Genomic DNA, 12,971 nt, shown 5'->3' with positions numbered 1-12,971 from the left:
TTAGCAGGTAATCGTCATCAAAGGTAGAAATCCAGGCAGGTATAGGCATAAGTATCAATACAGTCCTCAATTTGCACAGTATCACGCAAGTGCCTTCCTGCCCTCAAGAATCGGAACTACATTGGCCGTACGAGCTCGGAGAAGGTTGGGAATTGCGAAACTAGTGTTTGTAGTGATAACTGGATAATACATTGGCCAGATCCTACATCCTAGTGAGATTTCCTTTGCACGTGCAGATCCGAAAGGTTAACCGGATTTACTACTTGGCCGGCGACACCTTAGAGGTTCTCAACTCTCAAGATCCCGTCACAGGAGGCGGAAAGTACAACGCAAAGGAAACGCAAAGGCAAGGGAACACACCCGCAAGGCAACCCTACGGCCAGATCCACGATCTAGGCCCTGGATACACTTAAGCTAAAATTATCGCTTAGGATCCAGAACCAACCACGGACGCAGAGTGAAAATTTTACCACTGCTCCTTCACCCTATCCCCACGTCTCGCCAAGACACTCAAGGTTTACCGCTTAAAAGCTTCGGAAGTTACCGAGAGAGCAAGATCCCGCCCTACCGACGGGTACACAAGGTGAGGAAAGTTCAGCAGAACACGGATCATCGGGGGACCCCCTCCGTTAGTCGGTGTCTGGGTGCAGTTGGTAAGTTGGATCCAGCAATCTCGCAGATTTTGCTGATCCCGCTACACCACAAAAGGGACGTCGACGAACGGGCTACTGCTCGATGGATATGAGAGCGGCGTGACTTACGAAGTGTACACAGACGCGAGATTCGCGTGTCAACCAAAAGAACGCAAATCCGTCACGGCTTTGTGATTAATATGGCTGGGACCAGCGTGCCGTGGTGTAGTAGCAAACATGGAGGAGTTTCTCTCTCACTGCTGAGGCAGAACTCATCGCAATAAGCGAAGGTTCCAAGGAGAGCGAGTGGATTTGGCATCTTCTAGGAAACATGGGATTTCCACAAAAGGGTGTGGTGCAAGTATGGTGCGACATCAATGCTACCATCAGCATCGTCCGAAACCCAGGAAACCATAAAGCCAACAAGCACATCGAAATACGGTATCTATTTACGAGAGATCAAGTGGAAGATGATCATCTCAAGATTACATGTTGTGCCACAATGGATATAAGGTGCTGCCAACAAAACAATTCCTAAAGCTTAGGAATATGCTAGGAGTGATGGGTCTAGAACTTACCCCTAGTACTTAGTGGGAGTGTTGGACAGCACGGTGATTAGACGTCGAGTCGCCAAAGGCGACGAACAGTCGGCCAGAGGCCGGACAGCTACTGAGCAGAATGATGTGTGACAAAACACATAATGCCTTCCACTAATTATTGCAATATAAAGTACTAGAATAAAATAGATTCTAGGCGCACGAGGATACAGTGCACCATCAGACGGAGACTGTCTGCCAACCAAACAGGAGTACGAGGAGGGTTCGGGGACAGAGGGAAGAGATGCCACCCAAGCCGAGTACGATATCACTTCTTCCTCTGCCTCAGACTGAGTACAAGACTAGAGAATAGGTAGTTTACAGTAAGGTAAATAAACTGTATTGAGAGCTACTCTACAGAGTTCAATTCAACACCCGTGCTGCCGTGTGTGTTGTTGAGCATTGCTGCAAGCTACGCGTTCGGTGCCGTACGTCTTACTGTCCGTGTCGCTGCCGCCCTGCTGATGAGATCTAAGGGCAGCTGGTGATCCCAGGCAAGGGTGAAACGAAACGCGAACTCGTGAACTTCGCGGTGCTACCGGGCATGTACGGCGACAAAATGGGATCTCCATGTCGCATGTGATGCTGAAGCATAGGTAACATACATCGGCATCAATCACTAGCACCGTATAATAGTGCTTGATGGTGTTTCCTTCATGCAGTTCTCTTTAGGCAGGGTAGTTCACCTGTTCAAAAGCCCATCTTGATGCGCAACAGGTGAGAGGCCATGGGACCGAAGTCTGGAAGCTGTGAAGCTCAACCTGTAATCAACTGGAATATATATCAATAAAAACATAGCTACCTAAGTAAAACTCTGAAATGCGAGCTAAATAAATTGTGTGGATTGTGAAAGTCGTTCATTAGTCAATCCCAATAAAAGCTTTTGCGAATCGTCTAAACCTAAGATCAGCAACCAGTTTCGTGTTTTTCTGAGCCCATTTCTATTTGAAGTCATATCTCGGTATTGCCAACTGGGTCAACATTCGTGTAACCTGATATTTGTGCGCTCAAACTTATGTATTCCACACAGCGAGTTAATGGAAAATAAAAAATGAAGATTCGACTGTTCTCTACAGTCGAACTAATCTTGTCAGCACGCTGTTGATCTCGCGTTCTGTATGGGAAGCAGGCGCAACTTTAAAACGGGTGCTCCTTTTACTTGAAGGCTGCCCGTATGCACCAGAATGGAGGTTCGAGCATATATATGTTGGGTTATCACGTGTTCCTGATGCAACAAAGCTGAAGTGAATTCCATTATCACCACTCTACAGGAAAGACAAACTTGCTTCGCTTCGGCCCAGCATTTTCACAAGAGAGTAGAAAATGGATGTTCAAACGGATGGATACTGGAAACCTCGTCCAGATTGCAATGTATAGTTGATCCACAGGAATATCATACCACAATGTTACCAACGTACCTGGTTTGAGGGATTTGTTTCCGGTAGTGGCTTGGGGACATCTGAGTGGATACATGTATCCACTCCACAATAATGTATGACAAAAGTCACGCGTTCTCTCGCCCCGCTTTTTTTATTTTTGTGTTTGAAACAGGATTGGATACATGTAGCGGTAACTATCGCCAATTCACTTTACTGCACCGCCACGTCCTCGATCGAGTTGTCGTAGCTCTTTTGGAGCCAGTTCACACGGAGTAAGCTCGAGAACGCGTCTATCGAGAGCTTGTCCACATTGTCCGAGAGCGCCACAGTGAAATTAAGCGTCTTGGTTTCGCTTCCCACCATCAGGAACGAGTTGGAGCTCCAGTAGCCGAGAACACCTGGCACCTCCACCTCCACGAATAATGCCGTGAAGTTCGTTGCCACAAGATCCACGCTAAATATGACGGTATTCTCGACCTTTGTCTTCTGAACAGACTGAGCGACCACGTCTCCCCAACCCAGATTGAGGTGCTTGAACGGTGCGAAGAAGTGCTGAGTGTCCTCGCAGGCCGCCGCATCGATCCCAGTGACGCTGCTGTTAGTGACACAGCGGACACCTAAGAAGCAAGATCTGCGGTGGCAGGACGTGGCGTCATGATCCAGCAGCGCGTCGATGTCCAGCTCTTCGACTGAGCGGCTCTCCTATGCAATCAAAAAAATTAGTTTGACGTACGTATTCACCGCATTCCCCATAGAATTCCCCACCAATGCTGCTATTGCAATTGCTTTGAGGCCGAAAGTCTTCACAAGACTACCGCACTTGGTTCGCCGAAGTTCAAACACGATGTCTACCTGCAGATCTTCGTTCACATCGCTCACGGCGTATACTTGCACAGCTTCGTTGTCTTTGCGTTCGAGAATGGAAATTATAAAAGGCGCAAACTCCCGCTTTGCCACGTAGTGTAAGCTCTTCCATCGACCGGAGTACTCGATGCTCGACCAACTACTGCCTTGCCAAACATCGTTCAGTTGCCAATACAGAATCCCCATTGTCATACCGAGCTCGATGCTCTTGCCACGTCGCCACGTCTGGATGGCAGTTTGGTAGCACAGCGATTGCTGGATCTGTGTCAGATACAGATACGCCTCGATGCGTTTGCTAATGCTGAAGCCAAAGGACATATCTTGGACAACAGACTCTTCGTCAAGCCACTTTTCGTTGCGAAAAGGGAATGGCACATGAAAGCGGCGCTGAAGCTGCGTGAGCATTTGAGTCGTACCGTTCTCATGTCTTTGGCGAAACTTTAAGATTTTCCAGAACGCTTGAAAAGAACCCCAATCTTCCTTCGAGCTGACGTCGTGTAGAGAAGCAGCTGAAGGCCAGCTCTGAAAGCCAAACTCTGAAACGAAGCGAGCTCGCGGGTACATTCGGTAGTCTTGACAGTCGCTATTGTAGTCGTAGAAGTGAACGTCACTGCAACAAAAGATAAACACAGAACTATCACGTCCAAGTTCGCTAATAGATAAGAAAATAAAAAACACTCACCCAAACGCGACTCCATTTGAGGGCCCCCATCGCTTGACGTAAGGATCGACCGAATACAAACCGTTAGACGGAGACGTATCGACGAATGGCCGACTGGAGTCCATAGCAACGATAGTTGGATGGATTAAGTCCACAAAGAGCTTGGTGAAGTCGACAACGGCGATATCGCGGTTGAACGGCGTTCCTGGTGGAAATATTGGTGCCTCAACAAACTGCTCCATCATATTTTCGTTCTCGTTGTTCCCGCCCCATATTGCAATGCTCGTGTATTTGCGAAGCCGGCTGATTTGAAAACCAACCTCCTTCAGCACGTTCTGCAGAAATGCAGAGTCGCGAGGGTACATTCCACACGCGAACATGAGTTCCTGCCACACGAGAATGCCCAGCCGATCGCATTCGGCGTAGAATAGGTCGGATTCATATCGACCGCCACCCCAAACACGAACCTGCCACGTGTCCCCGAAAGCGAAAAGTAACAATATGAGCAGGCATTTCCAATCAAGTGAGCTATCGTACCATGTTCATGTTCGCGGCGCGGACACTCCCCAGTAAATGACGAACAGTGGATGCCTTTGTACGGGTGGAGAACGAATCTGTCGGGATCCAATTCGCACCTTTGATGAAGATAGGAACACGATTAATTTTGAAGTAGAAAGTCTTTCCAGCCACATCGCCAGCAGTTGTGTCATCCTGAATCAGCTCCACTTGGCGAATACCGGTCTTGTGAGAAAGAGACGAGTTGAAGTCCGAGTTCCATGCGTCCACGCGAATGTCGTACAGATAGGGCTCGCCATACCCAGCAGGCCACCACAACTTTGGATTTTCCAATCGAGCCCTGCAGAAGTAAACCAAATCATCAATCTTAGCGATTAAAGGCCGGCGTCATTCTTGTCCCAGTGGTCTTCTTACAAAAGATCAATTGCCGCGTCCTCCTTCCAGTCCTTTGAAATCGTTGTAGTGATGGCACTCTCTTTCTTGTCGTTGATAAATAAATTAAACGTAACGTTTTCATGCGCGGCTTTCCCGCTATCCAGCGCCACACGTACAGTGACATCCACAACTGAGGCGTCTTCCTTTCCACGAGGAAAAACCTGCACCACCTGCAAGTCCTTCAGCTTCACCACCGCCTCTTCAAACTCGATATATGCTGCTCCAGCCATACCAGACGTGACGAATGCTGGCCCCCAGTCCCAACCAAAGTCCGAGCCAGCCTTGCGGACAAACGAGCGTCGCGTAGGCTCCGTCCACGTATTGAAGTTCTCCGTCGCTGGTACGAAGTACGGATACTCGTCCGCCTGATCTCTGGTGTACTGCAATACAGGTTGAAACGTTACTTGGATATGATTCACCCCCGGTAGGAGCACAGGTGCCGCGTCGATTCTGTACGGCACGAAGGAGTTCGCCGTGGTCGCCAGCTGCTTCCCATCCGTCCAGTGTCTCGAACACAAGCGTAGGCTTGGAGTTCACGTCGCTTGGCAATGTCACGTGCGTCTCGTACATCCACGTCTCCTGTGCCACCCACTGATATTCACGCTCATTGAAGCGGTAGTACGGATCGCCTATCACTCCAGCGTTCATCAAATGAATATGCGAGGTTCCGGGCACCGACGCATTGTCGACGCGGACAGAGCCATTAGCAGAGCGAAACGTCCATCGGTCGAGTGGGACGACGAGGGCATTCGAACCGGTGATAGTCGCTAATAGTGCGATGGAAGTCAAATACAGCTCCCGCATCTGTGGCCGACGGGGGGAGATTAGAGCTTTGTTGAGCACTTCAACCAGTTTACCTGATCATCTGCTTATGTGTACCACACAAGTGATACAGAACACCCAAAAATACACCGAGGTGGAATTCCAATACTGAAGCCAGCGCTCAGAGGTGAAGGAAGCTTGGCTCGAGGCGTTGCAATAAGCATATATACTAGACACCGAGAAGAAGTCCACTTCCATACAGACAAGAAGTATGGCGACACGAGACGTGACGCGTCAGTTCCTGCAGCTGCGCGCGGAGGAGAAGGCCAAAGTTCTGCGACGGAAGAATATCGTGAGCCATCGTGAAGAGGGCAACGCGCTGATAAAGAGCGCAGACCAGGAATCCACCAGCGTTGCCATCGCTCCCGGGTGGGTGGACGTCGTCAATGGCACCAATCAGCACGTGGCGCGTATCAAGGAGATGAGTACGTGGCAGGAGGTGGCGAAACTGGGGGAGGAGAACGAAGGGGGCTGATCTATGACATTTATTATTGTCGATGCTGCAGTGGAGAAGCTCAATAAGCTACATACGAGCCGCCTGATGGTGCGCTTCGACGGTCAAGAGTCAAAGTATGAGCGTGAGATCGACCAGTTAACGCAGGACATCACGGACGAGTTCCGCAGTGCTGAGAAGGGGTTACGGCGTATGGCACAGAGTGACCGGGATGGAGAGTTCTCGGCCGCTGACGCGAAGACTAGGCAGAACGTACAGAGGTGCATTAGCAGGAGGTCAAGTGCTGGCTGAAGAAGAGTCGTTGTGGCTAATTCTTTAAATGTTGAACAGAGCACTGGCAACGCAGCTCCAGACGCTGTCGGGCGACTTCCGAAAGTCACAAAAGACGTACCTCGCACGTGTGAAGAACCAGAAAGAAGGCCCCGTAGAGTTTGACTTCCTAGCAGAAAATGACGCTAAGCAGAAACGACGTGGTGGAGCGGACACGGTGCGTTACTGAAAAGATTGAATTATCTCTCTCTCTCTCTCTCGCTTCGCTTGCGCTCGGCTGGTACATGTTGACTTTGCAACCTAACACAACCTCCTTGTCCTTGCGCTGCTTTAGGGATTCACACAGGCTCAGATCACGGAGGTGGAGATCGCTGAGGACGTCATCAACGAGCGCGACCAAGAGATTCAACGCATCGCCACGTCCATCACGGAGTTGGCTACAATATTTAAGGAATTAGCTGTGCTTGTGATCGACCAGGGTACAATCTTGGATCGCATCGACTACAACATGGAGCAGGTGGTGGAGCAGACCGAGAAAGGTATCGAGGAATTGGAAAAAGCAGAGGAGACGCAGAAGAACAGTCGCCCAATGAAGTGCATCGGACTGCTGCTCGTCCTCATCTTCGCCATGACATTGCTGCTAGTACTCAAACACTCGTAGAAGACACTTTGGTGGACAGATGTGTATCGCCCTCTAAAAATCAATCTCAACCACAAAATATTCTTACGTAATCCGCCACATTTGCTGGTCGAACATGGATGCCGAGCTGAAGCAGCAGCAGGCGCTCATGCGCTCGCTGCGCGAGTTTGTAGACACTCTACGAGACATCAAGCAGGCGAAAAGCACTGCCGACATGAATAGCAGCATTGTGGAGGCTGTGCGTGAGCTCTGCGGGTCTTCCGAGACAGAGAACGGCGGCCAGTGGCATGACAAAGCCTGGCGACGCGGCCTCGTGCCAACGTTTCAGCGTTTGTGCCTCTGTATGACACGCCTGGACCAACTAGAGGCGCAAGAAAGCAAACAAATGGGGCCACTGACGCCCCGGCAAGCAGAAAATCCTAAGGCGCCGGCAGGTCTGTTAAGTTTGCGAGATTATTCGGTGCTGCAGGCGGCTGTGGAGCTGCTGTTCTGCTGGGGCGCGTACCCTCGCGCGACTGCTGGAGTACTGATGCCAATTGAGAAGAGGAGACCCACGCGCACGTTAGAGAGTAGGACATTCGGCTTTTATGACGAGTTGGAAGGTGGTTGGCTAACTTTGTCATCGTGTGGATGCAGTTTCCAAGGACATATTGCTGTGGGGATATCGTGGATACACTCGCGTTGTAGCTGATGCTGAGCTAAGGAATGAGGAGACGACGACTGAGCTACTGGAAGTCACGCAGGCATTGTTGCAGCTGCTGTCGTTGCCACAGTTCCAGCCGATCCTGTTACCTAAATACGTGGTGGAGTTGCTAGCTCTGCTAGTATATGGAGAAGTTGCGATAAATACGGAAGCGCCTACGTCGGTACAGAAAGAGTTTATCCGACTACGCGAGATGGTACTGAGGGTCTTGCCGCTGCGTATGAGCATGAGCAGTCTGCGCGCAGCACTCGGCCAGACTGCACCCGCAGTGAATGAAGAGGCGGTAGGTCAGCGGTTCAAGGAGCGCTGTGGACACTTATTGTCCCAGCTACTGATGGAAGATGGAGGAATCGTGGCTACCATTGAGATGTTGCTTGGAGCTGTGGAAGAAGGAAACACACAAGCTAGAATGCAAGTTGCTACACTAATTTGTCAGTGTCCTAGTGGTGAGGACCCTGAAAAGTATGCGACCGCTTTGTGCGCGCAAGTACGTGAACTGCTACTTGCGGCAGTGACTCCTGAAAAGGGAAATACGAGCAGCAAACTACTGGGTGAAATGGCTGCACTGCTGACGGATCAGGTGGCCACTCGCCACCCGGTACTTTTCGACGCGCAGATCTTGTCGGTACTATTCCGCCCATTGCTGATCTACGATGATAGTCGCTCTGACGCGAGTACATCAGAGGGAGATACACACGAAGAGGCTTTGAGTCGCTGCGTAGGCATTGCACGACTTCTTCTTTGTGGGCCACCACCTTCTCAACGGTTTTTACAAGCTCTAGCACCGCTTGTACGTCCACTCCTGCATATGTACGCTTTTGCAGCAACTAGCAAGAGTTTTCTGGCAGATCCGCTTCGTGCGCTACTCACAGCTTGGATTCGCTCGTGCTCAAACGCGCCATTGCTCCTCCAAGTGGCTGTACTTCCTGTTACGCTACCTCTTCGGCCCACTCTATTAGTTTGCGGATATGAACGGAACTATACCCAAGAATCATGGAGACCACGACGAGAGTTTTGTGCAGGGGGAGGTGGTGGCGTCTCCCTTCGACTAGTGAAGTCTTATACCTCTGTTGTAGGTGAGGAACGTGACACTACCGAGTCACTGAAAGCATTAATAATGCCACTGGTGGAACTTCTAAGTGACAAGGAGCTGGAAAACTCTGAAGTGGTGGGAGACCTCTTTTCCTCGCTGTTGTTGACCTATATGCGGGTGAGGAAACTCGGCGCCACAGAGGCCATTGATCTAAATGTCAATGACGAGACCACACTATCTCCATTCGCATCATATGAGCCACTGAAAACCCCTACAAGCGCCGAAGGTATTGAGATGGTTCTGATGTTGCTATTGGCACTTATCGAATGCTTGGGACCCTCGGTGCTGCGTAGTGCTGCAACAGTTCTGCAGTGTATTGGGACGGTGTTAGAGACATACAATACACCTGCAACAAAGCTTGTGGATATGGAGCAGCAGGGTGGGAGCGCTGTACAAATGACGTCAGACGACGGAGAAGAAGGAGACGAGATCCTAACGATTTGTTTAGGCGTGGTGGTGACGATTCTCGAGGCAGGCTCGTCTCATCGCACTGACGCAGAGGAGCAGCAACTTTGTGCAATGCTTCCTGTACTTGAAGTTTTATCCGGCCATCCACGACCTGAAGTTGCTGAGTTTGCAAGCAATGCACGTGCACAGATCTTAAGTCGAGGTGTGACAGAGGAGACTGATGTAAAGACAACTGGAGCGAGCGAACAGAGTTTTGAAAAAGTTTTCCGTAAGGCAGAGCAAGATCTATCGAGTCAACTGGTACCGCTGCGTGCGCGTGGTGTTGTTACGTTGACGAGACTTGTACGTCGGAGTCTTTCGCACGCACACGAAGCAGAGTGGACACCACGAGTTCACTCGTTAGCTCAAGTTTTCCTGCTACATTTACACGACTCAGAGAGCTATGTGTTTCTCGCGGCAGTCCAAGGTCTGGCAGCATTGGCAGACGCGCATCCCGCTGCAGCCATTCCTGCATTGGTGAAGGCATTACAAAACCCTCAAAACTCTATGGAATCTCGCATTAAGCTCAGTGAAGCGTTGCTGTTCTCAGCCAAACGGTGTGGCGAGACGCTTCCCCAGTACGGGAAGCTGTTCGTATATGCTTACTTGGATTGCATCCGCCCACCGCCTTCCCAGAAGAAACGTGTGGAGCGCATCCACAAAGAAGTGACCAAGCGCGTTCAGCTTATCCAAGAGATTCAGGACGATGAAGAGCAAGCGACAGCGTTAGACGAGTCACAGGATGAGCCAGAGAATGAGCAGGAGCTTCTTGCAGCCGCGACACTACGAGCTAGCTGTCTATCGAACTTAGCAGAAGTGTGTGCACTGCTACAGTGGGGACTGCAGCCATTCCTGCGCGACGTGCTCACTTGTGTTTTCGGGGTTCTTCAGCTGGAGCTGGAGCTGGACGCAAAGCGTTGTCCAAAACCCGGATCTAACGACACTACTGGGGGCAATGAGCAACATAAGCTACTAAAGCATCACGAAAAAGAGCAGCAACAGCGCGTAGTAGCGGTGCGACGAGGAGCTGTCTTTGTGCTGCGTTATCTCATAGAGCTACTCGGCTGGAAGATACTGGAGCTGATGCCGGATCAGTTATCTCCACTGTTCCGTACACTCAAGCACGTGGGCCGTGTCGACCAGGATCGGGTCGTCATATTCCATACCAACCGCGCTTTAAGAGCTCTGAATGAAGTCATGCGAGCCGAGCTCTTTCCACGCGTGGAGCAGCAGGATGCGGTCTACGGTATCTCGAGATTACGCATTGTGTAGTGTAATCGCCCGTATAGCGGTAGACTGAAAATACTGAACGAATCATTTTGGTGGATAATCAACCCTTTACAGCTGTACAGTACCAATAATGGAGTGGTATTTACCACAGTGTACCCTATTCTATCAGCTAGAAATGATTTAAAAAAGTCGTCTGCCATTTTACCTCTGAAAGTATATAAACTGTGCAACACCTCCACTTATTCAGGGGGACTTCTGTGTAATGAACTTTCAGCTTTTTAAAGAGCATCTCTACCGGTGTTCGAGTTTTTCTGGTTTATTACAGTAATAAAAGACTATCATTGCAGTTCTCTACACTACTCATTGCTACTAGCTGAGGAAGTATTTCCGTGGGTGGCACATTGAAGCTCTCCATTGCGAGCTCTATTAATGCTTATTAATAATAAGCCACAGGCTGTTCGATGAACAACATGTATCAACGTCTCCACAAGCCAATCGTAGCGTCAGAAGGATCTCTGTCACCAATGTGCTCTTGACGCCTTCTTATCCTCGTACGTGTAATGCGAAGCGGAATCAGGTTTGAAAGCTGGTGCAGCCAACCTTAACGTGCATTGCTGCATTGTTCGTCAATGAGCTAACTATGCTTTACGCGCCCGTGAGAGCTAAAACATATGTATAGGGTCACTGTCGCTTTCTCGGTACATTTGCGTCGTCGTGCTGACTTACTGTGCTTACGCTTCAGGTGTATCAGTCTATATGACCAGGCGCGTCACTAACTCGGCAGTGGTCATACCGCAGAGATACAGGCTAGCTGACCGCGCGCGGCGGGTACACCTTATAACCATCCCAGCTCTGATGACCCAAAGTAATGAAATTAAAAATAATCGATTTAGGTACACATGGGCTCATCGTTTTTTTTTAGTTATCCCGCCGAAGCGTAGCGCAGGCGGGAGGGCCAAAGCAAGTAGAGCTAAACCTAAATTACCGCCGCGTTAGCGGCGGCGCTCGGCTAGTACGTAATTATGTAAGCATAAACATGAATGTGGATGTATGAGCCCCCACGATTGGAGTAGCACTTGTACAGTATTCTAATGCAGGCAAAAGGAACCTCAAGTAAAGTACAGCGGTTGGCAGTACATCGCTCGACGCTGGCCGTTATATGTTATGTAGTACCCAGGAGCTCCCCACGTCACGCTTTGCCCAAAAGTGGATATTTGTGGGATAATTTCTCCAGATGATAGACGCGCAGGGGGTCTTTGCTGCCACGTAGTGGCACTGCTAAAGCCCATGGATGCCACTTTCCTCCCTACATCTGCCATGAAATGTTTGCGCTTTTGTTGATCGTCGTCGTCGGCAGACGCGAGTTTAATCTCGCCTGCCTGCTCCCGTTGAATCCCCTCATCAGCCTGCTGGCTGGGCTCAATGACTGGGTATTTAAACGCCATGGACTCTTCTGTGTCATCGCAAAATCCCTCGGGGGAAGCTGTGGAGTCAAAAGCGTTGTAACCCAAATGCATTTCCGTGCCCGCCGACTCGGGCCAGTAGCCGTCGTCAAAATGGTTCGGGGTCTGAGCCTGTTGTTGTTTCTGCCGCCAATTAGCGGGGATTTTGCGAGTACGGTCTTCCTCCACATCAAGGGCCTCGATCCTGGATACGGGCAATGCAGCCTGCTGTCCGCGACAAAGACGTCTATGGCGTGCACGAAATCTCTCGACCTCCAATAATTCTCGACTGAAATTGGGACCGCTGGAAAGCGAAGGCGGTGTCGACATGAACTGAAACATGGTTGTCTTTTTGGAATGATGAAGGACACTGACTTGTGCTGGATACTGGTAAATGAGAAGTGAGGGTGGACGATAAATGCCTTATTCTTGGGATAAGCTTTAGCTCAAAATGAAGTTGAAGCGTGACAATGCATTTTTTCAGCCAATCGCAGAGGATTTCACCGAAGCGTCAGTCCTCAACTGCGTTTAATTGTATCTCGACCAATTTGAACAGGGCACTAAAGTACGGTACTGCGTACAGGCACATCGACTTGCCACATCCTCTTTATTGGTCTGCATTACCGCACACGTGCTCGTGTCTACGTAGACAGCAACGTATTCGTCGCGTGTAGTGCTCCCTTAATACTGTAGTTTCAATTTGTGAGCGCACATTAGTGAAATATACGCAGTAAACGTTGACAATACAGATAGCGTGGTCTTGCCTTAGCGAGTGTACGTGTATGCA

At 50.0% G+C, this 12,971-nt stretch overlaps 4 protein-coding genes across 4 annotated transcripts; 2 read left to right on the top strand and 2 right to left on the bottom strand.

Moving 5' to 3' along the window:
- Window positions 1-2,817: 2,817 nt before the first annotated feature.
- Window positions 2,818-5,731, bottom strand: PITG_01471 (beta-mannosidase, putative; the record flags this gene model as incomplete). The annotated part of the gene is made up of 7 exons (XM_002908091.1): window positions 2,818-3,309; window positions 3,349-3,512; window positions 3,666-4,081; window positions 4,154-4,599; window positions 4,670-4,988; window positions 5,063-5,453; window positions 5,503-5,731. 7 exons carry the CDS (start codon window positions 5,729-5,731, stop codon window positions 2,818-2,820), a joined length of 2,457 nt encoding a protein of 818 aa, XP_002908137.1.
- Window positions 5,732-6,116: 385 nt separating this feature from the next.
- Window positions 6,117-7,290, top strand: PITG_01470 (syntaxin-like protein; the record flags this gene model as incomplete). Its single annotated transcript, XM_002908090.1, has 4 exons — window positions 6,117-6,330; window positions 6,412-6,619; window positions 6,690-6,846; window positions 6,964-7,290. The coding sequence occupies 4 exons, from the start codon at window positions 6,117-6,119 to the stop codon at window positions 7,288-7,290; spliced, it is 906 nt and encodes a 301-aa protein (XP_002908136.1).
- A 94-nt stretch (window positions 7,291-7,384) lies between these two features.
- PITG_01469 (uncharacterized protein) lies at window positions 7,385-10,784 on the top strand (the record flags this gene model as incomplete). The annotated part of the gene is made up of 7 exons (XM_002908089.1): window positions 7,385-7,438; window positions 7,505-7,838; window positions 7,906-7,949; window positions 7,995-9,182; window positions 9,264-9,425; window positions 9,495-9,677; window positions 9,723-10,784. The coding sequence occupies 7 exons, from the start codon at window positions 7,385-7,387 to the stop codon at window positions 10,782-10,784; spliced, it is 3,027 nt and encodes a 1,008-aa protein (XP_002908135.1).
- Window positions 10,785-11,851: 1,067 nt separating this feature from the next.
- Window positions 11,852-12,514, bottom strand: PITG_01468 (uncharacterized protein; the record flags this gene model as incomplete). The annotated part of the gene is made up of 1 exon (XM_002908088.1): window positions 11,852-12,514. The coding sequence occupies one exon, from the start codon at window positions 12,512-12,514 to the stop codon at window positions 11,852-11,854; it is 663 nt and encodes a 220-aa protein (XP_002908134.1).
- Between the last annotated feature and the right edge of the window lie 457 nt (window positions 12,515-12,971).

Source organism: Phytophthora infestans, genomic scaffold, assembly GCF_000142945.1.
Source record: "Phytophthora infestans T30-4 supercont1.2 genomic scaffold, whole genome shotgun sequence".
NCBI lineage: Eukaryota > Oomycota > Peronosporomycetes > Peronosporales > Peronosporaceae > Phytophthora > Phytophthora infestans.
Note: the sequence above shows the minus strand (reverse complement) of the source record. Positions and strands in the feature narration are given on the sequence as shown.